Genomic DNA, 12898 nt, shown 5'->3' on the forward strand with positions numbered 1-12898 from the left:
GAAGCTAACTCCGAGGGCCTTTCACTTACTCACCGCAGGCAGGTTGGTGGTCTTTCCGTCTTCTACCGACTCCTCTCCGGCCTTGCTCCCCCAGCTCTCTCTGTGCTTTTTCCCCCAAATATTCCTACAGGTTGCACAAGATCTGCCAGCAACCCTCTGATGGTTAAACTGCCGAAATCTCGGCTCTCTGCTCACCTTCACTCTTTCATTCCTCTTTTCTCCCACCTCTGGAACAAACTCCCACACTCCTTTCAATCCCATTCCTCCCTCCAGGTCTTTAAAATAGCTGTTCACCACCATCTCCTATCTTCCCCCATCCAAAACCTTGATCTTTTCTACCCCCGCTAATTCACCCCAGATCCACCTTGTTTGAAATTCCAACTTCATTCCTGGAAGTCCTGGCAGTGTCCATATGTTTTATACCTCTCCCACCCCCCACCCTTCCCATGCCTCCCCCCCCCCCAAAGCCCTCTCCCTCCCACAGATCTCTCGATGTCCCTGTTCTCAAATGTTGTGTTTGTGTCCTTCCCCCTCTCTCCCCATCTTGTCTACCGCTCCCCATGTTATATGTTTTATGTGTCGGTTTGTCTTTCTGTGTGATTAATGTTAGCTCTTTCACGAGCCTCGATCTTGTATACAAAAACTTTAAAAAAAAATTAAAAAACGTGTTTGTGTTTTATAATATTTATATTTTTTATAATATTTATAATATTTTAACTTCTGGTTGAGGTGCTCCCAGGAAAATGGCACGATAAGATGTTTATGCACGTTAACACGGTGTTTGGTCAAGAAGGAAACACCTCCACGGGAGGAGGGTTATTGTTTGTATTAATATTATTTTGTAATAACATTGATATTATGTTAAGTCTGGTGTGGCTTAGCGGTTCGGATGCTGACTTGGTATCATAGGATCCTGGGTTCGAATCCTGGTTGGTTGCTGAATTAACACCAGGGGGGTTGACTCAGCATGTTTCATCCTTCTGAGGTCGGCAAATTGAGCACCAGTTCACGGGTACATTCCCTGTGTGTCGCAAAAGGTGACTAACAGGGTTGGTGGCAGGAAGGGCGACCTTGGAAAAACGTCATGACAAAGCTATCTTAACGTGGATATACATCTCAACATGCATCCCCATTGGTGGGGCAAACCCCCTTTCCTGGAGAAAATCTCTTTGGGGAGGGGCAGGGGGGGGGGCAAATGTATAATCTCCAACCTCTATTTTGTGACCCTTAGTCCTCCTTTCAAGTTTGGTTGAGATTGGATACGTAACGGCCAAATGTATCGCAGGCAAAAATCGTCAGACAGACAGACACCAAATTGTGTATGTTGGTATGATATAGACACATACCTACATAGATACGTTTGCTTCTTTATAATAAGATGTATGTTTATATGTGCAGTGCCTATAGAAAGTCTACACCCCCTTTCAAAATTTTCACCTTTTGTTGCATTATAGCCTGGAATTAAAATGCATTAAATCAGACTTTTTCCACCTTTATTATATTTTGGATATATTATACAAATTTTATAATATGATATACAAATAATGGATGTGGGGAGGAATGAGGAGTAGGACAGGACACACAGGTAGACATGATGGATACAGAAGCAAACTTTCAGGAAGAAAAACTGGAAAATATGGAAAGAGGTGGGCTTGACGAGGGTTAATGGGGTGGAAAACTTCATGGCTTTGGATGAGGGATAATCTGAGATGGTGGTGAATAGCTGTCTTGAAAACTTGGAGGAAATAGTGAGATTGAAGAGAATGTGTAAGTTGGTTCCGTAGGCAGAAAAAGAGGAACAAAATAGTGGAGGTGAGCAGTTGTTTAAAATTTGAAATTCTCGGCTGTTTACACATTGCGGCACATTGTCTCAGCTGGGAGGGGAGCGGGGGGGAGAGGGTGGTTTTGGTAAAAGAATTCAGAGATTTCAATTACCTTAAAGGGGGGTGGGGGGATCTGAATTTTTGAAAGCTATCCTTTTCCGGAAAATTCGGCGGAAAATTCTGGAATTCACAGCTTAATTTTATGCATTTTACCCATTTTCTGAATTTGTTTGGCTTCAATCAAATAGGCCAAAGTACTTTATTATATGTTGAAGTTGATGTGCATGCGGATTGACTGAGGCACACACACACACACACACACACACACACACACACACACACACACACACACACACACACACACACACACACACACACACACACACACACACACACACACATCGATACCAATACCCTCTCCACTATCCTGGGGGAACGGACGAGGCTAAACATCAAGAAGAAACTACTAAACCGGTGTCTTGCTGGCAATTGACAAACTCACACATAAAAGGGAGTTCTCTTTGAACCCTTCAGAAGAACATCAAACCCAGTACGGTACAGAAGGAATGCGCAAAGATGCAAAACAAAATTACAAACTTTTACACATTTCAGTTCGCGCCGCCGCCAAGCTTTCCCCAGTCTAACCTCATCATTTTGCTGTAATGGAGCAAGTTTCAAACTTTTTTTCTCGATTTATTTAGCTGGCAGTGGGGGAGGGGGGGGGGGAGGTGTTACGGTAGTCCTTATGTCCCTCTCTCTGTCACGTCCACTTACATTCCCGGATGGAGGACACAGCTGCTGAGATCCCAGAGAAGGCCCCAGAGCACACAGAGTGTCCACAAGTTTGCGCTCCACATGGTCCGAGTGCAGTAATCCCGGATCATGACCGACGCGTCCTCTGGCCAGCCTTGCCTCCTGTCTGGAGCTATTACTCCCACACCGTCCTGGTGCACAGTTCGAGCTTTGCCCCCCAATTCCTCCCCACCCCGATCCTTCCTCCCCACCTTGGTCCAACCCTCCGTTCCCTGTTGAATTCTCGGACTCTCAGCTCGTAAGCCCAGTTTCATTTACCACCACCGACACACACTTTACACCATCACAAACGTTTTTGCGCCATTACTCGATCACTTGGGCTTGTTCCGCTCAAAAAGTTCTGTCAAACGTGTAATTCAGATATTGATACCACATTCGATCCGAGCTGTTTTCATCATAAATAGCCTATAAAAAAAATCGAAAAGGTGGTGTGTTCAATGGTGTATGAATGCACCAATTAGGCTTCTGTCAATCAAGAAATCTTTTTATTAGTGCGAAAAACATTGTGTTGTCTGCAATAATTTCAGCAATTTAAACTGCTCTCGTACCAGAGGGAGAAGAAGATCCGGTGAAATGATCATCCTCTGTAATTGTTACTTTCGCATGGGTGAAGAAAAACAAGCATCTCCAGTTTTATGAATGAACTTTCAGACCGATGAATGGAGACCCTGAGGCTGATTTTGCTGTACATCGCCTCCTGCTGGCGACTGGTGTCCATTAAATTAAACAAACAAGAATGACCACAGTCGTCAAAACCTGTGACACTAAATATATATATACAGTGCATTCAAAAAGTATTCAGACCCCTTCACTTTTTTCACATTTTGTTATGTTGCAGCCTCATGCTGAAATCGTTTAAATTCATTTTTTTCCCCTCATCAATTACACTCAATACCCCATAATGACAAAGAGAAAACAGGATTTTAGAAAGTTTTGCAAATTTATTAAAAAGAAAAAACTGAAATATCACATTTACATAAGTATTCAGACCCTTTGCTATGACACTTGAAATTTAGCTCAGGTGCCTCCCATTTCTCTTGATCATCTTTGAGATGTTTCTACACCTTGATTGGAGTCCACCTGTGGTAAATTCAATTGATTGGAGATGGTTTGGAAAGGCACACACCTCTCTATATAAGGTCTCACAGCTGACAATGCATATCAGAGCAAAATCCAAGCCATGAGGTCGAAGGAACTGCCTGCAGAGCTCAGAGACAGGATTGTGACGAGGCACAGATCTGGGGAAGCCTACAAAAAAATTCTGCTGCATTGAAGGTTCCCAAGAGCACAGTGGCCTCCATAATTCTTAAATGGAAGAAGTTTGGAACAACCAGGACTCTTCCTAGAGCTGGCCGCCCGGCCAAACTGAACAATCGGGGGAGAAGGGCCTTGGTAAGAGAGGTGACCAAGAACCTGGTGGTCACACTGGCTGAGCTCCAGTGATCCTGTGTGGAGATGGGAGAAACTTCCAGAAGGACAACCATCACTGCAACACGCCACCGATCTGGGTGTTCTGGCAGAGTGGCCAGACGGAAGCCAAACAGGTCAATCTTGGTTTCATCAGACCACAGAATCTTGTTTCTCACAGTCTGAGAGTCCTTTAGGTGCTTTTTTGCAAACTCCAAGTGGGCTTTCATGTGTCTTTCACTGAGTCATTGAGTCACTGAGTCATTCACACAGTCACTGAATTTTTAGTCATTAATCGAATAATTAAATAATTAATCGATTAATTGATTCATCAATAAATCAAAAATAGCCTTTGCAGCCAAATCACTTGGTCATTGGCATGTCCAAATATCAGCTTCCTAACTCAAAAGGTGCCTGAGAAAATGGCCAGAAGAGAAAGGAAATGTAAAGTACTTAATTAATCGCTAATAATTAAATAACTCATCAAGTAATTGATTTATCAAAAAACAAAAAATACCGTTTTTGACAAAGTACTTGCTCACTATTGTGCCGAAATTTCAGCTTCCTAGCTCAAAGGATGGCTGAGATATCGCCCAGACAAACAAACAATCAAGAACACAACGAGAGTGAAAACTGAGTATTCCCTTTCAGCGTGCGTCATTGCCGAGCCCCCTTCGGTGCCCGGCAATAACGTTATGCAGCGCCTGGAGATGGCATCGGAAAGGAGTGGTGTACAACAGACAGACAGGGGCAACAACATAACTTACATCCACCTTCGGTGGTGAAGGTAATAATTTAACACTCGACCCAAACAAAGCCAATGAAAATCTGACGCAACAAAGTCGTACAGGGTATAATCAGCAGGGGCCAATACAGGCCTAATGTGTTAGGCCCACTGGGAAACAGGATGGCGGCCATGTCATTTCTCTCAGCACTATGGTGGGTGGAGTCAAGCGACAGATGTGGGTGTGGTCCAACAGCTGTCTGACCAATGGGTGCTCGTTTCATAAATCGACCCACAACAACAACCACAACAACAACAGCAACACGAAGATCTGGTACACTTGCGGCATGTCATGCTATAGGTAAAAACAACCCATTATTCTCACTAATGTATGGAGTTATCTATACTAGAAACACCAGCTCCCTATAGGAGCGGCCAGGAGGGCGGCGAGAGAGGTTGGCAGTAATTCTTCTTCTTTAAGCACTCAAGTAAGCACTCCATTGAAATGGTTGATAAGGAACGGCTGGCTTAGTAAGCGATAGCAAGCTTATTACCCTGCGCTCGCGAAGTGAAAAGTGAGGTTAAGCAATTGGGTACATACGTGTGCCATGTGCCCTACGTGTGCCGTGTCTGCATTTTAAAACTTAATTTTCTCTGCAACCGTTGGTCCGATTGACATGAAATTTCCTCTGCCTGTATATTTTTTTGCTGATAACTATGACGTCATAGGTCACATAGTACGAACGCCAACTTGGAAAAACGTTACACCTCCATATCTCCCAAACCGCTTAATGGAAAAAATTGAAACATGGCTCATTGTCAAGTACACCCAATGGGGAATAATATATGTTAATGATAATGACATAGGTGCCTCTATTATGACGTCATAATTCGACAAGTATGATTGATCTGATCAGTATGAAAAAAAAAATTCCTCTGCAACTGAGACCGATGAACACTAAATTTTTCAGAATATGAGTGACTCCTCCTGTGGAATTGTTCTCATGATAATTATGACGTCATTGGTCACGTGGTACAGGCGCCATCTTGGAAAAATCTAAAAAAGTTGCACCTCTATATCTCTGAAACCACCCCATGGAAAAAGTTGAAATATGGCTCTATGTCAAGTACTCCCCTTGGGGAATAAGATTTGTTAATGATGACGTCATCGGTGCCTTCCTTATGACGTCATAATTTGACAAGTACAACACATCCGATCAGTGTGTATTTTTTTTCTCAGCAATTGTTGGTCTGATGGGCACGAAATTTTCACCATAGGAGCGCCCTCTCCTGTAGAATATTTTAATGATACTCATGACGTCATAGGGCATGTGGTACAGGCACCATCTTGGAAAAACCGAAAAATGCTGCACCTCTATGTCTCCAAAACCGCTGCATGGAAAAAATTGAAACATGGCTTATTGTAAAGACCTCCATATGGGGAATAGGTGTTGTTAATGATGACATCATTGGTGCCATAATTATGACGTCATAATTCTACAGGGACAATGCTTAGTCTGATCAGTTTGAAATGTATTGAGCGTGATCTCTGCAACAATGATATTAGAGAATAGAAATTTATGATGTCATCGCTCACGTGGTCTGGCAGCCATATTGGATCAAAGTTTTTTGTTTTTTTTCAAAAACAGAAGAGTTGGCTCGCCACAAGTTGACTGCGCAGGGTAAGTATTCTATGAATACCATCTAGTTGGTAATGGAACACACCCCTAGTTTGGCCCAAATTTCTTTCAGTGGCGAATATTTAAGAAAGTAATCATGCCGAGGAAAGAATTGATAGAATAGTTTGTCGTTACAATATTTTTTACTTCCCCATGAAGTGCCACACTAAGCTATTTGTACACCCGAACACGGAGTTCCAATCTCTTCTGCCCGAGAGAAGATGTAATATGCCAACTTCAAGCCAACTAATGTACTAAATCTTTCCATAATGCTACCTGCCACTTGCAGTTCTGGCATATTCATCATTCAAGCTCTAACAGGCCTTTTCCAAGATATTCAGCAAAACCTGATAATTCGACAAAATGTTGTTCAACGACCCTGTTCTCACAATCTATCAAGTCTGGCAAAGCGGTTTCAACTGACGTGGGTTCACTTTGCCAGTAGGAACCTGCGTTGGCACAAAGATGGTCGATCGCTTCGGGAAAAATGTCATCAATTCGATTATTTCAAAGAAGACACCCAGCGCATCTGGGATTGACTTGCTTTTGCGAGAAGCATCCTGAAGGCACAAATTGGTACAGTGAGCCAAGCGACGAAATGAAACGATTGAGCTGTTCCCATGGTGAACTTGTATACAAACACCACAAATCCTCTCCTCCACATTTGATGCTCCATGATATGCTTGGAGCTGCCAGCAGGATATGAGTTCTGATCTTGGCCCAGCTATAAACTGTTATCAAGGTTTTTCATATGCAGGGTGATTCATCAATATGTTTGCCGTCACTCGGATGGATGTAGAAAGTGGGCGTCCCGTCTGCTGTAATTAGTTGGTGGACGTTGAAGGTGTCACGGTGTCTTTCATGAAGAGTAGGCGAGCTATTGCCGGCACCATGGCCAAGCTGTCATTGACCCACATTATGCAAATATCGAACTGTTATCTTCAGAAAGTATTCACACCCATTGACTTTTTTCACATTTTGTTGTGTTACAGCCTGAATTGAAAATGGTTTATATTGAGATGTTTTTGGTCATTGATCGACACATCATAACGAAAAAGTGGAAATTTTGTTTTTAGAATTTTTTATGAAATAAATAAAATGAAAAACTGAAATGTCAATAAGTATTCAACCCCTTTGCTCCAAATTGAGCTCAGGCATATCCAATTTACTTTGATCATACTTGAGATGTCTCTCCAATTTCATTGGAGTCCACCTATGGTCAATTCAGTTGATTAGACATTTTTAGAAAGAAACACACCTTTCGATATAACATCCCACAGTTGGTAGTACATGTCAGAGCAGAAACACTACCATGAAGTCAAAGTCTGGCTGTATGGCTGCCAGAACTGTCTGCAGAACTCCGAGATAGAATTGTGAGGAGGGATAGATCTGGGGAAGGATATAGAACAATTTCTAGAGTGTTTAAGTTCCCAAGAGCACATTAAGCTCCATCATTAGGAAATGGAAAGAATATTGAACTATCCAGACTCTTCCAAAAGCTGTCCATCCAACCAAACTGAGCAACAGGACAAGAAGGACCTTGGTCAGGGAGGTGACCAAGACCCCATTGATCACTTTGACAGAACTGGAGTTCCATGGCTGAGATGGAAGAACCTGCTAGAAGGACAACTCTCTCTGCAGCACTTCACAAATCTAGGCTTTATGGGAGATTGGCATGGTGGTGGCAGCATCATGCTATGGTGATGCTTTTCAGCACCAGGGACTGAGACACTTGAAATGATAGAGAGCAACGAATGGAGACAAATACAGGCAAATCCTTGAGGAGAACCTGCTTCAGAGTGCAAAAGACCTAAGGCTGCGGTGAAGATTTACACTCCAACAGGACAATGACCCCAAGCATACAGCCAAAGCAACAACGGATTGGCTTCAGAACAAGAACGTGAAAGTCCTTGAGTGGCCCAGCCAAAGCCTAGGCTTGAATCCCATTGATAACCTGTGGAAAGACTTGACGATTGCTATTCACCGAAGCTCCCCATCCAACTTGACAGATCTTGAGAAAATCGACAGAATGGGAGAAACTCCCAAAATCCAGATGTGCAAAGCTGATACAGACATACCCAACAAAACTCTAAGCTGTAATCGCTGCTAAAGGCGCTTCTACTAAGTATTGAATACTTATGCAGGACAATATGGGTTGAATACTTATGCAAATTAGATATTTCTGTATTTCATTTTTAATTGTTTTGTAAAAGTTTCTAAAAATAAATTCTACTTTGACATTATGGGGTATTATGTGTAGATCAGTGACAAAAAATCTCAATTAAAAATTTTCATCTCATTCACACAAGAGCCTCGGCCAATGTCCCCAACATGGACAAGGATGGTTGTGGATGCCTGTTTCTAGCTAAAACAGCCCTTACTACAAAGATTATGCGGTGAAGATCTCAACCAAAAATGAAGAAAAGAAAAATGAAAAGGTGAAACATTCATTCCTTCATATTAGTCAGGTTCAGTATGTCCAGATTTAAAGTTTCGTTGGATTTTTTTGGGGGATTTGGAAAACTATATATTTTTGGAAACTATATTGTATAGTCAGTCAGAAAAACAATGTTGCTATTTGCACAGACTCCTGTATGGCGGCCATCTTGGATTTTCAAAATTGCCACCGTAGAACTAATTTTTCTCAATATCTCAGCTTCTAAATAACATAGAGCTTTGATTCTAACGGCTAAAGATACATTTTCAAGGGCCCCGAATCCAATGGTAACAAGTTCGATAAGCTAGACATGACCATAGAGCTCCTATGTGGCGGCCATCTTGGATTTTTCAAACTGGCTGCCGTAAAATTGATGTTTCTCAATATCTCAGCTTCTAAACAACATAAAGCTTTGATTCTAACGGCTAAACATACATTTTCAAGGGCCCCGAATCCAATGGTAACAAGTTCGATAAGCTAGACATGACCATAGAACAACACATGAAGACAATCTACAAAGCAGCACAAGTGATATGGAAGAGCATCGCAGAATTCATTAAGAAGGACCAGGAAGCAAATACCATACAGGTGTCCAGCGATATCAACGATGTTCCGGCTGAACTATACACCATGATCCGCTGGGTAATGGTAGGGCCTGTCGACAAACTGGAAACTGAGAAGAGGACCAGTGTTGTTGACAGATCAACACTCACTGTGAGTCAGAACATCATGTATGGATTCAAATCCAACAGACAGGTGAAGTACAAACCAAGCAGCGAATCCGCAACATTCAGGCCACCCCATTCAAGAGAAAACCCCCAAGTCCTGGGATTGGCTCTGACTGTCCATCATGACACATGCAACAAAAAGCTGATGGGACTTCTCAATGCACATGGCTACTGTGTTTCGATTGTCCGCGCCCTCCTCATGGAAACTGCTCTTGCCAATGCTGTCGTAGAAAACACCAGGCAGTTTGAAGGTCTGTACGTGCCACCATTCCTGAAAAGGGGAGCCTTTGTGTTCTTTGCTGCAGACAACACGGACTTTGCCGAGGATACTCCTGATGGGAAAGGAACCACTCATGCAACGATTACTGCAGTGTACCAGAAGTCAGATGTCCCTGGAGAACCAGTTGCGCAACCTCTGATCATCGGTGATGCACAGAGTCTATCAGTCACTCCATACCATGTAGATGTGCTGCACTGTGACAAGCCGAAACCACAGCTTACGAAGAGAACAGAGGAGTTTGTCATCAACAAGGGGGTCTCCAGATCCTATCAACTGACACAACTGGGGTGGGTTGTTGCTTCTGCTCTATCCAGGATGAAAGCGAGGGAACACTCCAGCAAGATTCCAGGTTGGGCAGGATACAACTCGCTCTTGTCTGAACGCCAGTCCATGACTCGGGTTGGTGCCTTGCCACTACTTCCAGAGGTGGCGCATGAGTGGCCAACCCTACTGACCGTGATCATGCAAGCCAGTCAGCTAAGGATGTTGGCAGTTGGTGAAGATCATCCCACTGTAATTTCATTTGACATGGCCCTCTACGAGGTGGTGCAACTGCTGGATGCAAGACCTGACTTGAAACGCACAGTCGTCCCCAGACTGGGTGAGCTGCATGTTGTCATGGCGGCTCTCCGAGCCCTCGGAGCCTCCATGGAGAACTCAGGCATTGATGATGCTTGGGTAGAAGCTGATGTCTATGGTCCAGCCACGACGCGGCAAATCCTGATATGTACACACTACAAGCGGTCTCTCCGTGCCCATATATATTCATATGTAGCACTTTATGAAATGGTTCTGGAGGAGTTCTTGAAGGACAACCCACAAGTAAAGGATGTGTGTTTCGAGGCAACAGAGGGAGTAGAAGCTGCCTGTGCTGAGACGAACAAGTGCACGAAAGCTGAATCTGTAAAACAAGCAAACACCAAACTCCTTCAAGTCTTGACATCTGATGGGGTGGTGACGGCACTCGAGGAGTGGGAAGCACGGAGATCCAAGAATGCAATGTTCAAGTCAATGATGAACTATCTACATCGGGTGGAGACAATCCTGTTATTCGTGGCAGCATCACGGAGTGCTGACCTGGTGCTTCACCTCCAAGCTGGAGAAGAACTGAGCAAGTTATTCTTTGCCATGGACCAGATCAAATACAAGCGGCTCTGGCCCCGATACATCGCAGACATGTATGACCTAAGAACCAATCACCCTAGGACCCGGGAAGAACTAGGAGCTGGCAATCTATCAGTAACCAAGAATGACATCCCGTTTGTATCCATTGGACCAGATCATGCATGTGAACATCTGAACAAGCTGATGAAGATTCACTCTGGACTGATTGGCATCTCTAACAATGCCAATGCCAGACAGATATTCTTCATGGTTACACCAGAATTATCATGCCTGTCAAAAGACTTCAAGAGTCAGTTTGGCCTGGAAGGTGACAAGATCACAGAACATCATGACCTTGGTCCAAGTGCGGTCAAGAGGGAGCATGAAGCAATCAACAAGATCAAGGCTGCGATACTGAGTCACGGGAATCCATTTGACACTGAAGGTGACAAGCTGCACAATGTGATAACGAATGCTTACATCCCAGACGAGTATGTACCACAGATCTTGAACATTGATGTCACTGGTCAGAAGTTGTATGAAGACTACGTGTCGGAGCGTATCAATGGAGATGTTAGCCTCTGGGCACCAGTCAAGAAGGAGAACAACAAGATGTTCACGTCTGGGAACAAGAGAACCACAATGAAACTCAGAGACAGGACTGTGGATCTGAAGGAGACTAAGGAACTGTACGGAAGGCTCATGGTCCTTGCCAAGTCAAACAGAGACGTCAACCAGAAATATGCCATCGGAAATTACGAGTTCACTGTGACACCAAGAGCACTGTTCGCTCCAGATGGGACAATTCTTCCATGCACTGACAAGTCGAAGTTAATTCATCTCCTCGACAAGTTAGCAAGAGCAGAAATTCACCCCAAAGATCAGCAGCAGACACCAGCTGCAAGTGTTCTACAAGAAGATCCAATGGATACAAGAACTATGGCATCCACATCTAGTAAACCTACAAGTCGGAAGATTGCACTGGTGGATGGGATGGTACTTGTGCATAAGCTGACAAAGAAACCAGCCACTGTAGTGAAAGTCAACGATCTGGGTGAATGCTTCAATGACAGACTCATGTCTCTAACAAAAGATTGTGATGAGATCATACTGGTCTTTGACACGTACAAAAACGATTCTCTGAAGAGTGCTACCAGGGCTAAAAGCAGGCAAGGAAAGGATGCAGTACAGTATCAAGTCAGAGATGACACCAACATCAAACACATCCCAATGAGCAGATTCCTTTCTCATGACAAAACAAAGGCTGATCTGACTGACTATCTGGCAGCGAAAACTCTAGAATACAACAGTCACTCATCCAAGTTGATCATCACGTCTGCTTCAGGGCGTACTAGGAGCAACAGTGACCTGCTCTTCGAGGACAACAACCATGAAGAAGCTGACACCCTGTTGATCCACCAGGCCGTACTGGCATCCCAGCGAAACCCACATGATGCGCAGTTGGTGTTCTTCTCTCCCGACACAGATGTCCTGGTACTAGTCATAGCAAACTATGACCTACTGCTGAGGAATACATCCATTTCCATGGCCTCTGGAATACTTCAAATAGAGCCACTGTGGACAGCTCTAGGGGTCGAAAGAGCAAAGGCATTGCCAGCCTATCATGCTTTCACAGGGGCAGACAACACTGGGAGGTTCTCTCGAATAGGCAAAGCAACCTGGCTGCATGTCTACCTCAAAGCAAGTGAAGATGTCATAGACACCGTGCGAATGCTTTCAGATGCAACTGAAGGACATGTTGTCCACACTGGCTAACTTTGTATGCGCTGCTTACTCTCCAAATGGCATCCACATCGACAGCATCCCCGAACTACGATGGTATCTCTTTTGCAAACACATGGCAGAAAGTGACAGGCTTCCTCCTACTCTTGGAGCTCTCAAG

At 43.9% G+C, this 12898-nt stretch overlaps 1 protein-coding gene across 1 annotated transcript in view; it reads right to left on the bottom strand.

Annotated features, from left to right (window-relative positions):
• MEGF6 (multiple EGF like domains 6) overlaps positions 1–2732 on the bottom strand; it is a 520079-nt gene extending 517347 nt beyond the window's left edge. Inside the window, exon 1 of the mRNA XM_078781084.1 lies at positions 2598–2732. Within this exon, the coding sequence (XP_078637210.1) occupies positions 2598–2707 (110 nt within the window). The 5' untranslated portion in view covers positions 2708–2732. The remainder of the gene's footprint in view (positions 1–2597) is intronic.
• Positions 2733–12898: the final 10166 nt, after the last annotated feature.

The sequence above is a fragment of the Myxine glutinosa genome, chromosome 6, assembly GCF_964187855.1.
Source record: "Myxine glutinosa chromosome 6, kmMyxGlut1.1, whole genome shotgun sequence".
NCBI classification, from domain to species: Eukaryota; Metazoa; Chordata; class Myxini; order Myxiniformes; family Myxinidae; genus Myxine; species Myxine glutinosa.